General features: G+C 36.2%; 2 protein-coding genes across 2 annotated transcripts in view; both read right to left on the bottom strand.

Moving 5' to 3' along the window:
- Nucleotides 1–363: 363 nt before the first annotated feature.
- The window catches only part of LOC140162401 (adhesion G-protein coupled receptor G7-like), a 74,815-nt gene continuing 62,953 nt past the window's right edge, over nt 364–12,225 (bottom strand). The window contains exons 7-10 of the mRNA XM_072185604.1: nt 7,004–7,116; nt 5,994–6,253; nt 3,994–4,072; nt 364–3,246 (exon numbers count right to left, since the gene is read on the bottom strand). Coding sequence (XP_072041705.1) covers nt 2,712–3,246; nt 3,994–4,072; nt 5,994–6,253; nt 7,004–7,116 — 987 coding nt within the window. The 3' untranslated portion in view covers nt 364–2,711. The remainder of the gene's footprint in view (nt 3,247–3,993; nt 4,073–5,993; nt 6,254–7,003; nt 7,117–12,225) is intronic.
- The window catches only part of LOC140163214 (uncharacterized), a 41,718-nt gene continuing 37,890 nt past the window's right edge, over nt 8,398–12,225 (bottom strand). Inside the window, exons 18-21 of the mRNA XM_072186611.1 lie at nt 10,993–11,075; nt 9,948–10,094; nt 9,339–9,693; nt 8,398–8,615 (exon numbers count right to left, since the gene is read on the bottom strand). Of these exons, the coding sequence (XP_072042712.1) occupies nt 8,542–8,615; nt 9,339–9,693; nt 9,948–10,094; nt 10,993–11,075 (659 nt within the window). The 3' untranslated portion in view covers nt 8,398–8,541. The remainder of the gene's footprint in view (nt 8,616–9,338; nt 9,694–9,947; nt 10,095–10,992; nt 11,076–12,225) is intronic.

Genomic DNA, 12,225 nt, shown 5'->3' with positions numbered 1-12,225 from the left:
CAAAACTGAAGTAACAATACCTTATTTTTTGCATGCTACTTCCCTTTTCTTTCATTGACTACGAATCAGTGCAAACTTGACTTGTGTCAAACTACATAACTGCTTAATAGAGATATCATATTTTTACATAGTTAATATGCTTTTCATATCTTAATGTTCAAGAGATTGTTATATTTCCATACCTTGATTACAGGTTTTTCATTAGATAAAGGGGCTTTCTCTCAATCCACAACTTTCAAAATTGCGTATCTTTTCCATATCAAAAAGTACGGAATTATAATTAGCCTCACTTTACTGCCACTTTAGGACAAACCAATGCAATAGTAATTCAATTCTAGGCCTTGATGCTTTTTTCCAGTCATGCCAGTGTAGAGCAAGACTCAGTTTTTTATATTTACGGATGCGGTATTAATCAAAACATTGAAATTAACACGATTGTGTAATTAATTAAATGTAATGCTATTGAGTCTTTGACACAGGGAACATAGCTTTTTAGAAGTCCATGTATTAAAATACACAGACTTTAAGTTCTAGTCTAGCTGAAATTGCCAAAGATATGGTTTACCACATTGGTATCAGAAGCTTACAAACTTGACAACATCAGTGCTCTCATACTAACAGATTTCTCGAATGCATTTGTCATTGCCTCCTCCAACATTCTAAGCATGGGTGTGTCACCATCATGTGCAGTAAGTACTTGCCCACGTGCCCATCCGCAATGGTAGACCAACGTTTCCTTCTTTTTGATATTAAGAAATACACTGCAGTTTTGTAGTTAAATGGCTAAAATATGGCTAGTACCATCTCACTCGCCTTAAAAGAGTTGAGTCTGTAGACTGTAATGGTGTAATTTTATATAGAGGGCTCTAATCCTAAAACGAAATTCAATGCAGGAGGGAATAGCGCAGTGAACTAATTCTTCTGGATCTTGTGTTTTCGGATTTCAGACTGAAATTAAAACAAATTTGAATTCATTCTGTTTATTTGTTGAGATAATAATGTACAAGAGACAAAAAAAAAAAAAAGCATATTGAATAAAAGTGTATGCCTAGGTGATAAAAGATCTTCAGATATGAATATGATTGTTATAATAATTAATAGTATAATATTTTTGTCTAATTTAAAATTAAAAAAACATAATTATATATATATACACACAAATTCAAAGTATAAACCTCTGGTAAGGCAACCATTACTAATAGTTTCACGGAATACCCTCACTTACGATCATTGGGTATACCGATCATCAGACGGATAATTTGTCATGATTTCAACTTAACAGAAATGTTTATACATGTATATACATTCTGAAGTGTCGAAAATATGACAAACAAAACAAAACCAGAACAGTCTCTACTCCAAATAATATAACAAGTTTACTTTACAAGTCACTTACTTTGAAATTTAGAGTGCTCAAACCCATTACAGGTGAGCTATAGAAACAAATCAAAGTATAGACCTCTGGTAAGGCAACCGTTACTAATATATATATATGGATATGCACATACAACTTATATCACATGAGGTGGTCGCACATTACTCAGCAAAAACAACACTCTGTTAAAATAACTCTGTTGTGTTGGTAATTTATTTATTTATAACATTTGGCAAAAAGCACAGGCAATACCCAATAGTGCTCAAAGAGCACTAAATTAAAGGGAAGCCCTACATACAAAGCGAACAAAAATAAACTGAAAAGCAAAAACAAGATAAAAGAGACAACTAATGGAGGGTTTTAACTGCAGCCCTGAAAGCGGACAAGGTGGGACAACAGACAACATTTTCTGGTAGCGCATTCCATAACATAGGACCAAGGTGGAAGAAACTTCTTTGACAAAGTGTGAGGCGGCTGAAAGGTGGGTAGAGAGCTCGGGAATGGTTACATCTTGAGTTGGAACGCGAATGAGGTGTGAATACATTAGGAGCAGATGAAAGTAAGGTAATATCTGATATACGCATATATGTATGTACCGTCAGCGTGTTGTTTTTCGAAGTTCCATGTTTTTTGTTTGATTTTATCACCCGAATTTTATCTATTCGTGCTTGATTGAAAAAAATATGGTTTAAATAATCACAGTAAGTTCTGGTACTCTGTATACATTCTCGATCACGATAAATTACTACTGACTAATCAGCACCACTTTACCCGTGTGTTGTTGTACCGATAGTGTCTGCATTGGAACACGTACGATATCGTACGTTTTGTAACATCAGTGTGTACGCCATGTATATATTGTCAAGTTGCTTAATGCACTTCATACACAACTTAGAGTGATCTACACATAGTAAAACATCACTTCAGGCGGTATAGTAAATCAGTTTAAAGCCATATTATAACATTTTCATACAAAATATATTAGTATTTATGTAGCTTTTATTATAAGATACATGTATGTCCCCTTTTAATTTTGAGCCGAACAACTGAGTTAAAGCAAAGAAAATTGGACACATACATTAGTTTTTTTAATAGCCAATCTTTGATTATTAATGCTACATTCATATGAGTTACATTAAGGCACCACATCTAATTTGGTCATAGCACTACCGGTGCCCGGTTAGGTACCGATGAAACTTTTTATCATACCCTGATGATGTAATACATTCTATCTAGCGTAATGACTAACATTTGCATAGTGTTATCGTATTTCATTCAAATAAAACACGACAGCATTGCGCAAATGTCCTAGAAAGAGCCATCGGTTCCTAAGTATCTAATCGGCAACAGTATCGTACATTGGCTCAGTCAATTCAAAACCTTCATTGGAATACATTTCACTGGGGGCATCAGTGGTAGTTACTCCCGACGCAGATGTTAACTGAACTGGCGCCTCACGTGACGATGACGCTCCACTAGTATGAGGATCCCGCTGACGATCATGGCGTGGTTTTGCACAGAAAGAGCTGACAGCCTGTTTTACGTCCGGTTGCATAACACAAAATAATATGAATATAAATACACCCTGCAGTGAGTTAAAGACGCAAAATAGAATCTGAAAGGCAAAGGTGGCTTTGTCGATGGCAAGAAATCCAAATACCCATGTAAGCCCTAGTACGGTTGAGATCGCTATGATATTACGCAATCTGGTAATCAACGCACGATGGTCTGATGTTTTCCTGGAATGGCCTGGTCGCTGACGGCTGATGCTCCTTGTTATTGTCACGAATGTCACGAGGTTGAATACTAATGCCAGACCAATTGGAAGAAGTAGAGCGTAGTACACTATTGGTCCAGGCATAACAAAGCAACTGTCAAGAAATTAATACAACTGATTATTTTAACCTTTTTAAGCTTTAAGACTCACGCTCAATACAAAGCAAAATTACATAATTTGAGTCTGATTCTGAAAAAAAAAATTGTTTGATGGTTTTCCTTCATTTAATATCTTTATTTACGCTTGTTTGTTAATGGCATTCTAAAGTATTTGATAGTTCTATTTTAGCATTATAGTCCAAATGTGAAACTATGTATCCAGAGAACAGAGGATATCTGTGAATGTGGTGCAACAAAACGTTCTGGACGAGTTCGGGCGGGTTGCTTCAGGAGTTAATAGGTATAATTCTCCTAGAAGTTGTACTATAAAATATTTTACTATAAATAGAGAGGGCGGCCGTGAGATGTTTTCGAGAGAATAAAATGCATGTTCAATTCGCCGGCAGATCCGCCATGAGCTGTTGTGGCGTGTGGTGGTAAGCTGAACGAAATGTAATCGTCAGTGCGCGCTGGTTCGAATCCGAACGGTTCTGGTATTTCTCTCCTTTATTATAATGTCAGTTTGTCTGAGCTCAATTTCTTAAATAATTAACTAAGTACGTCGGATATAGGTAAACATTATACCTTTAGAATGAGCCCTGTAAATTAAGCGCCACCTTTCTTCTATGCAAATTAGCATATTGTTTCCCACAGCGTCCTCTTTGTCCCGATTTTGGCCAGTTATACCCAATGTTTCTCTTACATATAGAGTATAAGTTGTACCGCCATTTTGTAGTACTTACTAGTGTGGATTTTGATAGTAACGCAAATCCAACGCAAACGACACGCCCACCGATACACCAACAATCACCAAAGGAATTACTATTTCAAAAGAGAAAGATATTAAGTACAAATTGCATTATAAGCTTTCAATTAAAATATTAGGTTTTTACTGCGTCCTCTAACTACGGCACTGACTTCAGTAGCCACCACAATACATTTGCCACTAGCTTGTGGCTTTGACGTTTTATAATTGGCCACTAAAGAATAACAGAGATAGCCCTTCTTATTGCAGCGCTACCAAGTTACTTTTCTGGAGTATCTAAAGTGCAATAACACTAGACTAGAGGATATCTAAAACGGGAAATCGTTCAAAAATGATTGAAATTTTTCTCATTATATCAGATATATGAAACTTTAAACCCTACGGGACTGACCAGGCACGATTGACTAATTATCGTGTTAAATGTTATCATTTATAAACAATATAACAGGTTGTTTAAACGATAATTAGTATTTCTAATCAATAATCAATTCGGATAAGAAAATATGCCCCGAGGGCATTTTCAATTCTCATCGTTTTGAAAGAATTCTCATTTTAAATGTCCACTAATGTCCCGGGGGGAGGGCACTCAAATATGAGAGTGTACGCATGCGTGACCAATGTTTTTTCGAACACCCCCTAAACAAGTTTTCCTCTGTGAGCAAAATTACCCCCTAAGCAAGTTTTAGCGCGCTTTCCCCAAAAAATTTGACCCCCTAAAAAGTTTTTGTCTCATTTTGACCCCCTAAACAAGTTTTTGTCTAATTTTGACCCCTAACCAAGTTTTTGTCTAAATTTGACCCACTTTACAAGTTTTGATGGATTTTGACAACTTGAACAATTTTTTGTAGGCCTACTAACTTGTCAGTTCTTGTCATTGAACACTAAAAAGTCTACCCCTCCCTATTATAGGCATGCCCTACTCCCTCCCTCCGATATCACTTATTTAGGTCTATACATAGGCTATAAATAATGACACGATGAATTCAGAGTGTACCATGGGGCCTTCAGATTCGCAGATTGTTACATAAATCTGATTGGATTCTCGTAAAGTAGTTTTGTGAGAATATAAAATACCAATATACAGCGTAATTTATCCATTCCAGAGGCAACGTTAAGCAGTACTTATTCGTATTCGTATTTGGTTCCGAATTCGGCACCTAAAGTATCGTGTCCCGGTATCGTGTCCCCTTTTCATGCTTCTACCGCAAATATAATTTCCTAAAGTAATCCAGAGAAGGAGAAACTCAAAAATCTACCAGCAGGTGTAGTAAATAATGTGAGGAATCTATAAAAGTCTTGAAAATCTTTTTGAAATACATGATATTTTCGTCTCCCCATCTGTCCACTGAACTATATACCCATCATAATTCATATGACGTCATTAATTAATATGCACGTTTTTTTATCTGAACAGTATTTTACATAGAAGTACAAGGCCATGGTACAGTGTGGCCATGGTAAATCACATGTAATACGTCATGAAATATATTTGCATAATAGAGTGACACTCTAGGTTTGGAGTATGCTGTAAACATGTCTACGAACGGGGAATTCCGGCACTGGAATAAACTTTGTCGGAATCTGAGTTTCAGCAGATTTGAAAAGCGGATTGAAATTGTAGGGCCTACCCTAACTGCGTTACAAACGATTTTAAAACTACCCCTTTTAATGAAAATCACCGTTTTTTACCCCCTTAACGCGTAACGTGAACAAAAAAAAAAAAACCCCCCTTTTCATGCTTACATCATTATATTTGAGTGCCCCCCGGGACTAATGTAAGTAGTGATTAGAAAGTGAGTGTCTTGACTGGAGTACTTTGCCTTCTATGGCTATGTGAGTTCTTATTATTACCCCTCCTGGTTTTTTCCCTGCTGCTTCTTCTTCTTGCTCTCCCTGCTTCTCATCATTCATCTTCGATTTTCTTTTCTTTTTTTCTTAATTTTCTTTCGTTATGGTAACTGTGACCGTGTCTCTTACCCCATGCAGCAACTGAATACTTGATCACAAAATTCTGCGATTCGGCTTCGAAAACTCTAACCAGCTTGATATAAAGAAATCTTGCCTCTACTACCATCCAAGCCACAGATGCGAGAACAGCATAATGAAGAATAATAGCAATGATTCTACATGGTAGGCGAGGACAGGTACGGTCGATCCCCACAATAAATGTGATGTATAGAAGTATCAAAGAAGCGCATAATTGAATGAGAATTACACGGGATCGCTTTCTCAATGTCCTGCAATTATGGAGAAAAATAAGAATTGTCCCCTTGGATCAGAGTATAGATACAAAATTGTGATGTGTATCTTCCTTTTAGTGACAAGTTTTAGATCACAGTTATCCTAATTGTTGCCAATTGAGTTATCGGACGATTGGTTTACGTTGCCTCCTCAGATATTGTACCAGATACGTTTTATTAGTCCACTATATACTATCATACCGAAAGATCAAATTGAGTCTTTACTTTCGTATTCATGCGTGGTTCTGTGAACAGATATTTTAACATTTGTTACCATCTACAAAGCTTAAATTTAGTGGTTTAAACCTTGGAACACAACACAAAAACTTGCGTAGCTGGAATTTTTTTATTTAATACACAATTTCCTAAGACCCTACACAAATGAGCATGTAAAAATATGAAACTACAGAGTTTGGTTATTGATATTCACCATCAATTTTGAACCTGTGGTCAATATTTCTATGCAAACATTCACTGCAAATATGGCAGATTCCTCTCATTTCTGGGCAATTTAAAAGAAAATTCCATCACCCCTTAAACCACTGATTATGTTTACTACCAACAAAGATGAATTTTTACTCCGGGATGTCACTCTATAAATCTACAACGCTATTATTCTACCAATAGGGATTCCATCCTATTAAAATACCTTAATTAAGATTTGATTTAAAAGTTATGTATTATGTGGCTTAAAAATGTATACCATTATATCATAATACATCAATAATATCGACCAAAAATACTCACTTGAATATCAGAAACACTATGACAGTGACAACTAACGATGCAATGGACACGGCACAACCTACTGTACTGAAAATATCAAGCGCTTTGCTGAGAATGGGTTTCTTGCCATGAAACTGAAAACAAAATCGTTACGTGCATTTATAGTTTGTAACATTATATTTGCGTCATCATTTTAGAAGAAAATTAAAAATCAAATCAAAATATTCGAAAACACTATCTATGAAACTTAACAGCAATAATTACAACTTTGTGTGTGTGTGTGTGTGTGATTGAAGCAGCAGCGTCAGCATGCATAAAAACAACTCAAACATAACTAAAATGTTATGTCAGGTAGCAGAGCAGTTACATATAGAGATATTTATTTTGGACTTGATGGTGAATAATTAATATTGTATTCAAGTTGTTAAAATGTATAATAGAACGTGATCTGGTGATTCCAGAAAATATTTTAATTGCAAGATTACATACAAACATGACAACAGAGGTCAATAAATCTGTTCACCACTCACCACTAAGACGGCAAAGTTCGTTAAGTGATCACAATGACATACAGTTCTTCCCTCATTGTCACCCATGTATCTGCAGCCATCCTCTGACCAATCTCCATTGCCATCGGCAAGCTCAAAATCCCAGAAAACACAACGTGGGTCTTCCAGCTCAGACTGGTAACAGGAATCCTACGGAAGCAAAATAGTTTACCATCAAAATACCAGTACACTCACCAAAGCGTTTGTCTTTGGTTGTTTACATAAATTTTTGGCCGGTCCTACAAAAGTGTGGGATTGTACCAACTGCCCTGAGGTTTTCATCCACATTTAAAAAACAAAAACAAAAAACAAATGGGCGCGTAATTCATCCTTTGCGCTCAATTTAGTGATAACATTTTACCCCAGCCCCCTTAGCCGGGGTAGGAATGATCGACCATCAAAAATGATAGCAGAGGGGTATTGGTGAGAACAACCATTATTGGTTTCTACCAAAATTTATGATTTTCATTTTACTCTTGTAAAGTCTGTCTATAACTGTGTACGTGTGTACATTGTCATAATTTTCCAATTTTGCGGGACGCGCTCACATTATGATGTCATGGCGACTATTATGTGGAGGATGTACTGTGGTTTTCACTGGATAGAACCATGGCTATACATTGGTACCAAGTATAACAGAATGACATTAATAATAGAAAATTAGGGAGGGGCTGACCCCATTCGCAGTTTTACAAAATATAGCTTACGTAGCACGATGATTAATAATTGTTAAAGAATAATACAAAGTAAACCCATGCGTAATTAAGAGAAAAATATGTGCAAATATGGCAACGCCGCACAGTTTGGTTTAGTTGCACATTTCATTTCAAATGACTTATAAATAAAACGTAACGTTTCTCACTCTTTCATTCGAAGATGTGTTACGGTCAGTCGTGATATTTGGATCCAATGCATTTTCAAACACAACCGGTTCTTCAAACTTAATACTGCCTGTACCATTTACACCTTCGACTGAAGCCGAGATAATAACGCCTCCAACAGAAAAGTTGTCTATCGTCGTTTTATTTGAAGGGAAAAGAAAATCATTTTATAGGCGATGAAGACAAACTTGAGTTGGTTTGAATCTGTAAAGAATAAGATTAAATTTCCAGTCAGAAATATTTATGATTCATTTTGCGTAATTGTGTAGTGCAAAACATTTTGAAGGAATCATTCTGTAAACGTTATTCCCAATTATATGAACACATCACCAATTCAACCTGGATTTAAACAATAATGCAATAGAGTTTTCTTATAATTGGCCACTTCCAGTTGTTGATGGCGTTTTGGCTCGGCTAACTCTAATCAGGCCGGAATTAGCGAAGCGGAAACCCAAAAGGACGATTGTATAGCTGGCTTCGCTAATTCCGACCAGATTGGAGTTAGCCGAGCCAAAATGCCATCAACGGCTTGAAGAGACCACTTATAAGAAAACAAATTCTACACAATGCAATAATAATTACAACATATGTGACCGTACAGCACGAATGAGCCGTAAATGTCCTCAATTGTATTCTGAGTTACAGTGTAAAATGGGCATGAAGGTCGTATTCATAGGTACCTCAATTTGGTGCTACGTGTACCTCATTTAATGAGATACACGTAGCACCAAATTGAAATACCTGAATATGACCTTCATGCCCATTTTACACTGTAACTGAGAATACAATTGATTACATTTACGGCTCATTCGTGCTGTACGGTCACATATTATATCCGGCCGCATAAGGACTGATTTCATTAACCAACCTGCAACATAATTAAATATCGGTTGTTTTTATGAAAATACCAACAAAAACACAAGTTACCATTTTCATTCATCAATTGTGGTACGTAGATATATGCATCTGGACTATCATTCAGAATAGTATCTCTCATTCTATAAGTTTTAGTAGAGTTGTTAGCGAAGCTTTCTTGCAGGGATGATTGTATACCAAATCCAATACCTCCTAACATTGAGCTCTCGTTGTCCAGAACTACGCCACTAACGGCCACATTAGATTCCACAACCGTGATCTCCGTATTGACATCCAATGCGATAGAGGCTTGCATTTCGAGAGAATTTATGATAGTAGTACTTGTGTTGTTGTCGTAGTTGGTGACGGTTGTTTCCCCTGCTGATTCCAAGATATTGCTGACAACATTTACCACGGAGTCTGTTACCTTTTGCATAAATGGAAAGTATTTAAAGAGTTCGGGGAATAAACTCCCAATAATTACTAAAGGAAAAGCAAATTGGTGTTTTCTATGGGGAGAAAATTTACTGAAACTGAAAGGCCCTTTACAAACCAATGGGGATTTCGAGAGGGTGTCTCCTTTGACAATCGTGAGAAATGGGTAAATGCACTGGATAGAATAATCCAGACCGAGAGAATAAGTGAAACTCCAATGGTTCAATTACCGAGCTTGACACTTACCTGCACCGACCCATCTCCAACAATGACAATGTTTTCCAGAGTGTCAGCAACCAATGTGAGGTCTTCACCTGAGACTTCATTAATGTTATCTGTGACTCTTGAAAGAAGGTCAGACACTTCTGCAACATTGCTAACGTTCACTGTCGTCTACGGAATAAACAGTATACGCCAGAATTGATTTAAAATAATGAAATGTATCTTGTTCAGCTAACTGGAATACTGAACATGCAAAAAATCAGGAAGTTTTGTAATTTTTTCGTAATTAAGAAACAATTCAGAATGTCATCCTGCATTCTCTCTGAGATATGAAGCATAATTAACTTGAGATGATGGCTTAAAAATATGTAATTAACACATGCGGACGAATATTCCAACACATCTCTCAAGCGCAAATTAGTGAAAATTACGTCATTTTTAAACGCTTCATGCTTAAAGATTATCTTAGACTCCGGAACATATCTTGTTAATTGATCCCCCCTTGCTCACTGAAGTAATAATTATTTCATCCAAAAGTACAGTGAATCCAACACCTTTAGACAAAATGCTGGCGAAACGTGTGAAAAATGTTGCCATACGGCGACTAAAAACACCCCGTTTTACAGACTTTCCACGTAGGGTCGGTCGGGATTTTTTTTAATCTTCAGTTAAAATCAACACGTTTTGGCCCAAAAAAACGGCTGATTTTACATGGTTTAGCAAAAAGTAAAAAAGGTGGGTCGATAGGACCCGTAACATTTTTTGTTCGTGTCCTAAAGCCATATTAAACTAAACTGGTGAAATGTGGTGCAAAAGTGGAATAAATTGGCACTTTTTAGGCAAAAATGGCCAAATATGTGTGTAAGATTCCCACATACACACGTCAACATGTGGGAGGATGATTGTATGAATAATTCATACAATCATCCTCCCACAATAATTATTATTGCCCTATCAAAATATTGGGGACTTTACACCCTCCCCCGATCTACACACATACCTAAAGAGCAATATAAAGGCTTATGTTAGTTTATGTTTTTTGAATACATATGATTTGAGCCAGACTTACCTCGGATAACGTAGATAGCTCTACGCATGACTGGTATTCGGTTAACACGTACGATACATTAGCGGGACACACAGCAAATTCGACTGAATAAGTTAAGAAATGTAATAATATCTTTTTGCCACCAAGAATATTATTCAGATTTAATTAAATTATCTTGAGTTATCGTTTTATATACAAACAACTTAACAGCTTTACAATGTTTATACTATATACAGACTATAAAACAACTTTCACCATAACATTTGTGTATATCAAGAGTGTTAATTTTACCACGTAAAACAAAATCGATTGTTATCATGAGCATCAAAGAGAAGAATCCAAAAACTATTAAGTATTAATAAACTGTTCAAAAATAAGTCCCCCTAAGACATTTTGGTATAATCCAAAAACGACTTGATCAATATTCTCTTGTTTTAAAGTTTGAAATATAGACTGGCTAGTTATGCATCAAGTGAGCGGGTTTTGTTGATATGTTTACTATCTTAACTGAGAATTACAGTAATTTATGTTTTTTTTGGCCAGAATGCAGTATTCTGGAAACAATAGTCATTTTGCGCATATCGGGAAGCACAGTTCGTTTTCAAAACGATTTCATACCGCGGTAGACCTCATGATAACCACACTCTAATTAAATGTATTCTTTTAAAAGTATAATAGCTTTTGTCAAGAAATAGCATTGGTGTTTTACATTTCACCTTATCTTGCAGGGTTAGTGTACATATACATTATTAAAATGAAAATGAAAAGTAATTCACTAAACTAAGTTTAAGCTATGTCGGAATAGCTATAGTCAAATAAACACCATCACCACACACACTGTTTGGTATTTAGTATAACCTGTATAACCTTATATATTCACATTTAACGTTCTATTCTTAAATCTATTACGCTAAAACTTAAAAGAAGTATATTTTAATATAGACGAATCCAACGAGCTAAGCCATGGTCAGGATTTGGTCGGCCAGTTTTGGGTCACCGCATGCACCAAACAGGTGTTGTGAGTGCCCAATTGGGTGGATTAAACTCGCCTAAAATTCAATGTTAGATTCTTTTGTGTTGTAAACTGTCATCATTCTTTTTGTCTATGTGTAACACGGGTGATAGAATGCAGTTTAAAATACCCTTCAAGGCCGCATCATTTCACATTTTAGGTGAGATAGCTGGGTCCCCGTCGCGGCTATGGCTGCCATTGATGTGTAGGAATGCGTGAAATTGGATTCGTCTATACTGTAC

This window comes from Amphiura filiformis, chromosome 10 (assembly GCF_039555335.1).
Source record: "Amphiura filiformis chromosome 10, Afil_fr2py, whole genome shotgun sequence".
In the NCBI taxonomy this organism is placed as follows: domain Eukaryota; kingdom Metazoa; phylum Echinodermata; class Ophiuroidea; order Amphilepidida; family Amphiuridae; genus Amphiura; species Amphiura filiformis.
The sequence above is the reverse complement of the archived record's forward strand: the minus strand, read 5'-3'. Positions and strand labels throughout refer to the sequence as shown.